This window comes from Arachis hypogaea, chromosome 16, assembly GCF_003086295.3.
Source record: "Arachis hypogaea cultivar Tifrunner chromosome 16, arahy.Tifrunner.gnm2.J5K5, whole genome shotgun sequence".
Lineage (NCBI taxonomy): Eukaryota > Viridiplantae > Streptophyta > Magnoliopsida > Fabales > Fabaceae > Arachis > Arachis hypogaea.
In genome coordinates, this window is record NC_092051.1 from 119,532,905 (window position 1) to 119,545,011 (window position 12,107).

At 35.2% G+C, this 12,107-nt stretch overlaps 1 protein-coding gene and 1 pseudogene across 1 annotated transcript; both read right to left on the bottom strand.

Annotated features, from left to right (window-relative positions):
• Positions 1–205: 205 nt before the first annotated feature.
• On the bottom strand, positions 206–11,322 carry LOC114925504 (2-hydroxyisoflavanone synthase-like; annotated as a pseudogene).
• Positions 1,301–10,175, bottom strand: LOC112754749 (uncharacterized). Its single transcript, XM_072220998.1, has 9 exons — positions 9,729–10,175; positions 8,366–8,462; positions 7,765–7,850; positions 3,048–3,289; positions 2,752–2,955; positions 2,552–2,644; positions 2,344–2,451; positions 1,785–2,117; positions 1,301–1,576 (listed from the first exon to the last, which is right to left on the bottom strand). Exons 7-9 carry the CDS (start codon positions 2,407–2,409, stop codon positions 1,541–1,543), a joined length of 435 nt encoding a protein of 144 aa, XP_072077099.1. The 5' UTR covers positions 2,410–2,451; positions 2,552–2,644; positions 2,752–2,955; positions 3,048–3,289; positions 7,765–7,850; positions 8,366–8,462; positions 9,729–10,175; the 3' UTR covers positions 1,301–1,540.
• Positions 11,323–12,107: the final 785 nt, after the last annotated feature.

The window sequence follows — 12,107 nt, forward strand, 5'->3', positions numbered from 1 at the left end:
GAGGTTGCGTGACTTCCGTTTTTGGCGTTGTGCTTTTCTTTGGGTGTAACTCGGCCTTTGAGGTCTTGCACCTTAAGGCACAGCTCTTGGATTATCTGGACCGCCTTCTCTCCTAGGCCGTCGGGTGGCTGGGCTTCAGTGGGAGGACGGTTGTCCTCTCTTGGTTGTTGCTGGGTTGGGGTTGGTTGGCGATGTGTCGCGCTTATTATCCTCCCGTGGGTGGGAGGAGTGTTATCTTGGAGTTCGGGAGTTCGGGTGTTGGGTGGAGGATTGCTCCTCGAGGTTCTCTGTCATGCCGCCACGATTTGGCTGTCCCCCGCATCTGTATAAGAACCTTGAGAACTTTCTTGATCTGTTAGCTCCTGAGAGGTCTGAGCTTGGCCACGGTGGTAGCGTTTAAGGAGGTCGTTCATGATGAGCTTCCTTATGAATTTTCAGTGAGGTCCGAAGGGGGATCATGGCGACAGCGTTATCATAGGTGAGGCGGCGGATGGCAGAGGTTTGGAACCTGCACTACAACAAACAAGGCTTTTTGCAACGGTCAAAAACCGTTGCTGTATATTGAAAAACCGTTCCCTAAACTTTAGGCAACGCTTTGGCAACGGTTTTTGACCTGTGGTATATGCGGCCGTTGCCAATGGTCAAAGGCAACGGTTTTTTACCTAAGGCAACGGTAACCAAAAAACCGTTGCCAAAGTTACTGGTATAGGCAATGGTTTTGAACACAAATTTTAAACAACGATTTCAAACCGTTACTCGAGAAGCAACGGTTTTAGACCGTTCTTTTTCATGATACAACGGTTTATAACCGTACCTGTATTGGCAACGGTTTTAAACTGTTGTAGTTTTGTTATCCACAACAGTAACGGTTTTAAAGCATTACTGTTGGTGTCATTTTTTGGTAACGGTTTTTGTACTGTTGCCACTTTATAGTTGTCTAACGCAACGGTTTAAAACTGTTACCATTAGTTTTTTTTGGCAACGATTTTAAAATCATTGCCATTTTATAGTCATCTAAGACAACGGTTTAAAAGCGTTACCATTAGTTATTTTGGCAATGGTTTTAAAATCGTTGCCATTTTATAGTCATCTAAGACAACAGTATTAAAGCGTTACCATTGGTGTTGTTTTTTGGCAACGATTTTGGCAACCGTTGTTCTATGTAACTTTTGACAACGGTTTTTTGTTGTAATATATAATTCTTTATTTACAATAGTAGTTTTCTCGTGAATGAAATTAATTTTATTTTTTTTAATTATTTAGAGTCAATAAATAATCTAAACTATTTGAATAAAGTCACTAAAGAAAAATAATTGAACATTTTTCATCAAATTTGACTTACAAAGATTGTTGTAAGATCCGCAATCACATTCAAAATACCACAATACTATCATGACAACCTCGAACTATATCATCTAATGTTGCAAAAAATATAACAAAGAAGAGTTGAAATAACTAGGTAGCAAATAGATTTATCATCATGTCCGATCCATAAGTTCATGACTTTTACTCTGTAACACTTGCTCTTAAAAATTTGACCTTAATCAAGTTCGATTTCCCCTTCAACATAGTTTTCCTGTAAAAAAAGAAAAAATAATCAAATATAAAACTACACATCTTTAATACTAATAATGTCTACTAAAAATGTTTGAGAGAGAGAGGAGAAACATATATATCATAACATTCTTCTATTACGATACACAAAACAATTGAATCAACCTCAACATAATCAACCATTATTTAAGATATGATAACAATATAGAAACTTTAACAATAAATAATACCTCCTCATGCGCATCATTGTTCGGATTGCCTCCTAGTTGAGCAGCTAACATCTCAAGGTCCACTCCTGAACTTTTTTGTTGCAACATCATCTTAACAAGCGATTTTAGTTCATCTACTTCTTTTTGCATCACATCAACTTTACCCTCTAATGATGCTTTCTCAGCTGCATGTTGCTGCTTAAGGGTGGCAATTTCTTCATTTTTCTTCAACAAAGTTGGTGTGGTAACTCTTCCGTGACATCGCACTCTCCCTGCCTTCTCTTTCCCAAATATGGATTGAAAAGCTCTAATTGCTGATTCTTTAGACTTTTTATTCTCAACTTGCAGATGTGCCTATATTAATGTGAAGAAAAATAATAATAACAAAAAAGAGTAACTACACACTTGGACTCAAAACATATATCATTTGACAACATCAAATCAAATAATAGCAATTAAGAATAGTATCAGCATTGTTTAACTCAATTGCAAGCATAAAAATAACCACAAATGATGGACAAATTACCAAGACACAAGAAATCCATAACCTAGTTTAATCAAATTAACTCCCAATACTTACAATAACATCCAAAGTGTCTTCATCCAATGATTTTCCCTTTGTGCTTTGGCGAGTCTCAACAAACATTTATGCTTGAGTAGGTGGTTCATTATTTTTCTTAGAAGCAGCCTATAAGTCCAGTTCAACAAGCATTTATATAGAGTTAAAAATGCACGTATTCTTGCACCCCACATACACATACAAATGCACAAAGAATAAAAAATTGTACCAATCTTGCACGTATTCTTGCAAAATTTATTGGTCCCTTTCGATGGCTAAATTTCTGTTGTGCCCTATTTTTCTTATTCTGCGCAGACATTTTCTACATAGCAAGAGACAAGTATTATCAAAAAATTATCATATTTCACTCATAAATGTATATAACTCATAATTTCATAAACAGACTACAATAAGTTGCATATGTCTTACCTTAACTTTCTCAGTTCTCCAATAAGCAATCAACTTGCGAAAATGACTCTCAGGTATGCTTTTAGGACGATTTTTCAGCATTTCATTAACACTTTTGTATGGCAGAAAATGATTTTGCTTGATTGTGGTCTTATACCGTCTCCAGTTGTCATTGATACAAGCAAGGACTATCCTCTTTCCTTCAGTTGGAATAATGAACTTAGCCTATAAAACACAAATATTATTTGCTAGTAAGAATAAAATACATGTGTACATTTCCAAATAGTTTCTAAAAGAGACAATAATAATATTCTCACTTGAACATATTCCCAAATGACTTCTTTATCTTTAATCCCCTTTCAATTTGTGTAAATTAATGGACAAAAATCTGAATTTCTTGCCACTGTGCCCAAAAATTTGCTCAAGTTATTTACAGCTTCATCAGTAGGATCAATTGCCTCTCCTTCAATATCTAGAGTAATTTCTTCTCTATCTTCCAACTGTCTTGCATGAATCTTCAAGCATTGTGTAGGACCTCGTGTTTTCTTCACTGTTGTCTCTATACAAAAAGCTCAGAATAAGGCCATCAGCATCATTGCTCAATCAAAACAAGGCATGAAATCAGCCATTAACAAGGATAAAGCAGCACTAAACAGCAAAATCAACCCATATAAACTCACTAAAACCAAATCAGCACTTATAAAACAGCTCAGAATAAGGCCATCAGCATCATTGCTCAATCAAAACAAGGCATGAAATCAGCCATTAACAAGGATAAAGCAGCACTAAACAGCAAAATCAACCCATATAAACTCACTAAAACCAAATTAGCACTTATAAAATAGCTCAGAATAAGGCCGTCAGCATCATTGCTCAATCAAAACAAGGCATGAAATCAGCCATTAACAAGGATAAAGCAGCACTAAACAGCAAAATCAACCCATATAAACTCACTAAAACCAACTCAGCACTTATAAAACAGCTCAGAATAAGGCCATCATCATCATTGCTCAATCAAAACAAGGCATGAAATCAGCCATTAACAAGGATAAAGCAGCACTAAACAGCAAAATCAACCCATATAAACTCACTAAAACTAAATCAGCACTTATAAAATAGCTCAGAATAAGGCCATCAGCATCAATGAATTTTTTGAACATTTTCAATGAATCTATCTCATTTTCAATGAATTTTTTGAACATTTTCTGAAAAAGGAAATAAAATAATGAGATTAGTATACATCTTAAAGAATCTATTAACATAATAGTAAAAAACCAAATCACATATTAAAAGAACCAAGAATCTATAAGAAATGCACCTGTTCATAAACAATTACACCAAAAATAAAAGTAAAAAAATTATTCTATGTTGAGAAGAAAAATCTCTTTAAAGATCAGAATCATCATCATATTCAGCTTGTTGTAGAACAAGTGAAGGTTTCTCAATGATTGTATTTGGCATGTCTTCTCTAGTCCATTGAACTTCACAATTATTCTTTGGCACAAACAAATTATTCGCTTGATCAAAGGGGTCCTTCTGATTAGACTCTTCGGCTTCAACATCATACCCATCATACATATTGAATAAATCCCTTGGCACTGTGTCCATGACATAATGCTTGTCTTTGTTAAAAGGGTCTTGAATATAAAAACATTGGTGGATTTGTGAAGCTAATACAAAAGGATCATCCCGAGAACATCTTTTATTAAAATGAACTGAAGTTAGACCAAAATTCTCTTCCTCAACTTCAAACCAATCACAATTGAAGAGAACAAATTTGAAACATGCATAATAGTCTAACTCAATTATGTCATTTATTGCACCAAAATATGTTACGGTTTTTGTCATTGGGTTATTGTCCTTAGCACTAGCAAAGCTTGGTGTTTCGCACACCAAAGTCACACCACTGTTTTGAGTTGTGTGGCTTGCATCATGTTCTCTAGTTTGAAATTTGTAGCCATTGATTACATAACTAGAAAATCGTTTTGCAACTGTGTTTGGGCCTCTAGACAAATCTTTAAGTTGTTTCGGAACATCTTCATGAGAAGCACGCTCTTTGAACCATTCACTAAAATCATGGCTTAGAGTTTTTGCCTTCTTCCATTTTCTACCTTTAGTTTGATTGTTGACATGTTCCTCATACTCTCTAAAGTAAGCAAAGAGCGAGTAAGTTAAATTTGCTAATAGAGAATTGGTAATTGAAAAATATATAAGAAAAATACCTAATGTAGTCTTTAACTTTATCACAATTAAATAAGATGTACCGATGAACTTGTATTTTTGAGTTGGTATCTAGAGAAAAAGGTTTCCCTTTCCTCTTTCCACCAATTGGTCGCCCCAAGCATGCAAAATTGCTATCATGACATATGTCAACTTCACTGCAATTATCATAATTTTGTGTCCTCCTACTCAGCCTTGTATCCACATCAGGACTTAAATACCTTGAGCAAAATGTCAAGCATTCCTCGGCTAAATATCCTTCAGCAATTGAACCTTCGGGGCGGCTCTTATTGCGAATGTAGGACTTTAACCTACATAGATATCTCTCGATGGGGTACATCCACCTAAATTGAACTGGGCCACCCAACCTCAACTCGTTTACCAGATGAATAGGCAAATGGACCATTATATCAAAGAAACTAGGAGGAAATATTCTTTCCAATTGGCACAAAATCTCTCTAATATCTACTTCCAAATGATTTATTGTATCATTTTCGACAACTTTTTGGCACAAGAAACGAAAGAATGAACCTAGATAAATTAAAGGGCCAGCTACTTGATTCTGCATTGTGCATTTTATAGCTACTTGCAACAAATAATGCAACATAAAATGAGCATCATGACTTTTGTAGCCTGATATCTTTTTCTCAGCAACATGAATACACCGAGAAATATTAGAGGCACTACCAGATGGCAATTTTACTGACTTCAAAATATCACAAAAAATAGTTTTTTCTTGATTAGTAAGGTTAAAACAAGCCTTAGCAATTTTTGCTTTCTTGCCACCATCTATCTCCTTTGGTTGAAGGTTTTTTCTTATGCCCATATCTTTGAGATCGTAACGAGCATTTGCATGATCTTTGGACTTTCCTAGAATATCTAATAAAGTTCCAATTATGTTATCACATACATTTTTCTCGATGTGCATAACATCAAGACAATGACGCAATGTATTTTGCTTCCAATATGGCAACTCAAAGAAAATGGACCTTTTCTTCCATGGACCATCAATTTTATTTTTTTGCTTCTTTCCAAATACATTGTCAAAATCTTTCAAATCTTCAAAAATTTGTTCCCCATCTAATAAAGCTGGTGAAGACCTCAATTCAACATTGCCATTGAAAGATCTTTTATCCATCCTATATGGATGATCCATACCCAAAAATTTACGGTGATCCATGTAGCACATCTTCCGGCTATGTTTTAAATAACAAGATGAGGTGTCATAATTACAGCAAGGACATGCTAACTTTCCCTTTGTGCTCCAACCGGATAACATAGCATAAGCTGGAAAGTCACTTATGGTCCATAAAAGTGTTGCATATAGTTGAAAAGTTTTATTCTTTGAAGCATCATATGTTTCCACTCCAACTTTCCATAAAACCTTCAACTCTTCAATTAATAGCTGAAGATACACATCAATGCTTTTTTCAGGCGAACATGGTCCAGGGATGAGCAAGGACATCATGACATACTCTGGTTTCATGCAACACCATGGAGGAAGATTGTATGCGACCAAAACTACCGGCCATGTACTATGGTCTATGGGAGATGCTCATGGTTCTAAATGGATTAAATCCATCGCTAGCTAGCCCTAATCTTATGTTACGAGATTCTTCAGCAAAATCGGGATGAAGCCTGTCAAAGTCTTTCCATGATTGACCATCAGCTGGGTGTCTTAACTTTCCATCCTTTGAACGATGTTCATCATGCCACCTTAATGATTCAGCTGTTTTTGAACACAGGAACAGCTTCTTAAGCCTTGGAATCAAGGGAAAATGCCTCAAGACCTTTGCAGGAATAGGTTTTTTCTTCAACTTATCAACTTCTATATCTACCTCAACATTTTCTATGTACCTGGAAGCTCCACAAATAGGACAAAATTCTTCATCTTCATATGTATCCCGGAACAGAACACAATCGTTGGGACAAGCATGAATTTTATTATAACCAAGTCCTAAATCTTTTACCATGGCCTTGATTTTATTGAAAGAATCAGGAATATTCAAATGAGGAATCGCTTTTTTCAGTAACTCAAGAAGAGCAGTAAAGGATGTGTTGCTCCAACCATTAAGAGTCTTCAACAAATACAATCGGATAACGAATGATAATGTCGAAAATTTTTTACAACCAGGATATAACTCTTGTTTTCCTTCTTCAAGCAAGTTATAAAACTTTTTTGCATCTTTGTTTGGCCCATCACCATCTTTATCTCCTTCAAGCACATGCCGAAATGTCTCGTTTAGCAGCCCATGAATGTCGTCGACAAGTCCTTCATGGACTTCACTCTCATCGGTTTCACTATCCATGCGACTTATCCTTTCGCCATGATGAACCCACATAGTGTAACCTTTTTGAAATCCCTTACTTATTAAATGATCATAAACTTCATCCCTTCGCCCCCAACTAAAGTTATTACATATAGAACAAGGACAAAGAATTTCTTGTCCTTGTGGTCTACCTTTAGAAAAGGCAAAATCCAAAAATGAGTTAACACTATGTTGGTAACCCTCAGTATGTCTTGGTAAACTAGTCCACCCTTTGTCCATTACTTTGTCAACTAAAATAAAAGACATGGACATATGTTTTAGACTAACTATAAGTGATTTTTTCATTCAAGAGCTTATTGCATCTAAAGAATTTCTAGAAGTCAACCACACATATTCAAAAGAGAACATCTCAACCAATCATGAGACTAACAATTTGTATCTAACAAACTATGCAAAGAAGCTTAATCAATCAATTAATCAGTAAATATTCTTAACAATTAAATGTTCAAACAAATTTAAAAAGATAATATATTAAATGATTTACCTGTAGTGTAGCTCAGTGTCTAAGATAGTCGCAGCTACAGAGAGATCCGCTATTTGATTCTCTTTTTCTGATTTTAAAGAGACAAACTAAAAAAACAACAAAGAATAAAAATATAAGTAATTCATAACCAGGTTTTTTAACAAAAAATTCACTTTTAAAACCAATTTTTAGAAATCTTATTTTCAAAAGTGAAATATAACTAAAAAATCAAACAATAGAATTATCAAGTTTAGCAACACAGAAATCCAAAACACAATGCACTAACAAAACGTGTTCATCTTCAAATAGACAGCATCATCATATGTTTCTTCTACTACACTCTATCCCCAAGAAAAAATCTAAAACAATTAGTACAATGATGAGTTTTGCTAACTAGAACTCAAATTAATGAATAATGCACAAACAGTTTTTGAATTTGAACAATGCAGAAACGGCCAAATACAAATTTTCCTTTCTATCTTATTAGCTAAATAAAGCCTCAAAACAGTTTTTGAACAATGCACAAACATCACCACTTTCCTTTCTTCTTCTTAAATCTAACAAAAATACCCAACAGCCAAAGCCCTAACTAAGCAACAGAAACTCAGAGAAGAACACTTACCACAGATGACAACCCACAAACGGCCGATGCAGTGAAGCAGCAGCAGCAAAGAGACAACCCACAGATGACAACCCTTTTTTTATTTTAAAGAGACAAACTACAACAGCAACAAAGAATAAAAATATAAGCAATTCATAACCATAACTGTAATACTAACGTAACTATCACTTTCATGCCTGAAATAAATTGATTTCTCAAAATAAACAACAAACCGTTCAAGGTGAACGGAGTATATAAATAAATTACTCAGAGATGCAATGAATGATATATAAATGTATTTTTTGAAATTTTAAATAAACTGTTCTAACTAAGTGTAAACTGACAAAGACCAAATAATAGATAACTTTTCTTTAAATGAGAACAGCATTTTGAGATAACAAATTGCCAAATCAAAATTAGAATAGCACTGTACCAAAAAGTATTTCAATTGAAACTCTTCTCAAATGCCTTCTATAATTGAGGTCTAAAAAATTATTTTGTTAATATAATTTGGCCCACTTTTAAACTAAAGGACTTTTAATAAAGTATATTTAAGTTTGTCAATTGAAGGTCTTTTATATAAAATTTAGTTCTGATGAAGTTTCAGAACAGAACCCATGACCAAAATAAAAGAGAAAGGAGTTTTGTAACTTTTTTTACAGGAGTGGCAACTGGTTTACATGGTAGTACACTTATGGATAGCAAGTAGCAACTAGCAAGCAATTATCAGGGTAGTTCAAAGAATAAAATGATAAATTTTATTCTCATTAAACTAATTCAAATGAAAAAAAAAATATCTATTCCATCAAATATTTAAAATAACAAATATTTCTCCTGATTAATTGAGGCATGTAATAAGAAGAGCAGAATTTATGCTGATCTCTAAGTCAAATAGTTGGAATAAGTATGAAATTCCTCTGTTATCCCATATGAAACCAACCAATATGAAAAGCAGTCCACAACTCACTGAAATAATAACATTATAAAATAAGGCTAAAATAAACAAAGCAGATAAATAAAATAAAAAATAAACAATTGAGAAACAGCGATATAGAAATTACTCTATAATCCTCAATAAAGAGATATTGGGCATCCACCATAGAACACCTCAAAGAAAGCAGAGAAACAAAACCATAATGCCACCAAACATACTACTAGCAGATAATAAAAGTTTTGCTACCTTAAATAACAAACTAACCTAAGCCCCAGGTTCATTTCACAAGTACACAGTCCAAATTCAAACCAGAACAGAAATTCAGTCAACATTCCAAACTCGGGCCAGCTCATGTTCACAAACATCACCACTTTCCACAGCCAACAAAATCACCCAACAGCCAATCAAACCCTAACTAAGCAACAGAAATCAGAGATGAAGACCACTTACCACAGATGACAAATCACGGCCAATGCAGCGAAGCAGCAGCAACAGCGAAGCAGTAGCGAAGCACAATCCACAACCAGCGAAGAAAGTGAAGCAGAAATAGCGACGTAGAAACAGAACAGGGAGAAGCAAGGACGCCGTGGAGAAGCAGTGAAGCCTCGGAGCGGGGAGAAGCAGCGACGCCGCGGAGAGACTCAGCGATGCCAGGAAGAAGGAGGCAGCGACGATATCGGGAAGAATGGAGTGACGATGATGGTGCGACGATGGTGAGTGACGATTTGGGGCTTCCTGGTGACTTACGATGATGGTGCCATTTACGGCTTCATGGAGAGCTGCAGTGCGATGACTTCTTTGATTCTGAGGCGTGGGTTAGGGTTCGGTACGGTGGAGGGAGGAAGCTCTTTGGTTTCGAAGAGAAGGAGGGCTTTCTTATTAGCCTTATTTTTTTGGTGACTAACTTATTAGCCTTATTTGCGCTGTTATGTTTCATTCCTTTATTAATTAGGAAAAAAATTAAAAATCAATAATAGATATATAATATTTATTTTAAAATTATTTTAATTTTATTTCTTTATATTAATATTTATTATTTATTTATAATAAAAATATATAATATTTATTATAAATTTATTTTAGCTATATGTGTTAAAAATATAATATTTTTTATATATTTATAATAATATATAATATTTATAATAAATTCATTTAATTTTATTTTTTTAAAATAATATTTGTTATTTATTTATAAAAATAATTTTTGAATATTTTATAAATTCAATATTTATAAAAAAAATAGTTTCAATTTATATAATTATCTGAAATTATTTTTATTAGTATTGTTTAATTTGTCTAATTATTTAAATAATTTAGAAAATGGTTGTTTCATAAATAATTGTTGTAATGGTTGTAAAATCGTTCTTTAAAATAGGCAAAAAGAACGGTTTTATTTGGTTACTATAGCATAATGAAAAAATGAACTTCAACAGCAACACTGTAAAAATCGTTGTCTAAGACCATCTAATGGAACGGTTTTAAAGTGTAGCATTTCGACAATGGTTTTAATGCGTTTTCTTTGTGCAATTATTTAAACAACGACAAAAAACCGTTGCTTAAAGCCAAATCATGGTAACGGTCATAAAACCGTTCTTTAAAATAGTCAAACAGAACGGTTTTAATTTGTTGCTATAAATTGATGAAAAATTGAATTCAACAGTAACACTTTAAAAAACCGTTGTCTAAACCTATCTAGGAGAACGATTTTAAGGCGTTGCAAAATTTGGCGTTGCTAAACGCCATATTTGTTGTAGTGCTGGTGTTGAAGAAGGTGACCTCGTGGGTTTGGAGGAAGAGCTTGAAAGTTCAAAAGAAGAAGCAACCACGGTGGGCATGGAGCCAAAATAGAGGGAGAAGATGGGGCCATGGCGCTTGGAGAGACGGATGAGGGAGTGGTGAATGAGAGGGTCTAAGAGGTGGAGGTGTCCCACTAAAGGGAGGTGAGACTTTGGGCTCAGAGGATTTGGAATTTCACCGTTGGAGTAGGGCGAGGGTGCATAAAGAGTGTTATCACTAACAAGTTGATTGTAAGTCGAAGAAACATTGTTCCTTTGGGATTTTGCCGTTGGAGTAGGGCGAAGGTGTGTTATCCTGTAAATGTGATGCAAGTTAAAGAAACATTATTCCTTTGGGATTTCGCCGTTGGAGTAGGGCGAAGGTATGTTATCCCTGCAAAGGTGATGCAAGTTAAGGAAACATTATTCCTTTGGGATTTCGCCGTTGGAGTAGGGCGAATGTGTGTTATCCTGCAAAGGTGATGCAAGTTAAGGAAACATTATTCCTTTTTGCTCTCAATTACACGCAAGAAATCTGAGTTTGATGATTGCTCTTCTGGGTTTATCCGCCATGCCGCCACAACGTTGCAAAGTCCCCACAGACGGCGCCAATGTACAAGATGTCTCTGGTACGGTTTGAGAGATGGATCGAGAACTTGCAGGTTGAGGCAGATGCCGGATCACTTGACTGGAGCAATGGGGGAGGTACCTGCAAAGACACTCCGACGCTCAAGTCAGAATGGATCTGAGAGGTATAAGGTGTGAGAAATGAATGAATACCTGGAGTGACCTGGGTCCTCTATTTATAGGTGATGATGAATATCTTATCTTATCTTATTTGGCTAAGATAAGGGAGACGTTTGATTATCTTATCTTATCTTATTTGACTAAGATAAGGGAAACGTTTGAATTCGAAAGTTGGTTAGGAGCTCTAGTGGGTTGATTCCGAGCCTTCTGGAAGGGCGAAGCGGGTCGAACCCGGGTAACCGGGTTCAGGAACCGTTCCGGATATAGGATCCGTGGGCCAGATCCGTAACAAAACTGAACTACATTA

Coding starts and splice junctions, on each gene's coding strand:
- LOC112754749 (XM_072220998.1), bottom strand. CDS start 2,409: ATGTTTGTTGAGACTCGCCAAAGCACAAAGGGAAAATCATTGGATGAA. Junction 2,118..2,343: donor AAGACACTTTGGATGTTATT/GTAAGTATTGGG, acceptor ACATTAATATAG/GCACATCTGCAAGTTGAGAA. Junction 1,577..1,784: donor ACAATGATGCGCATGAGGAG/GTATTATTTATT, acceptor CTTTTTTTACAG/GAAAACTATGTTGAAGGGGA.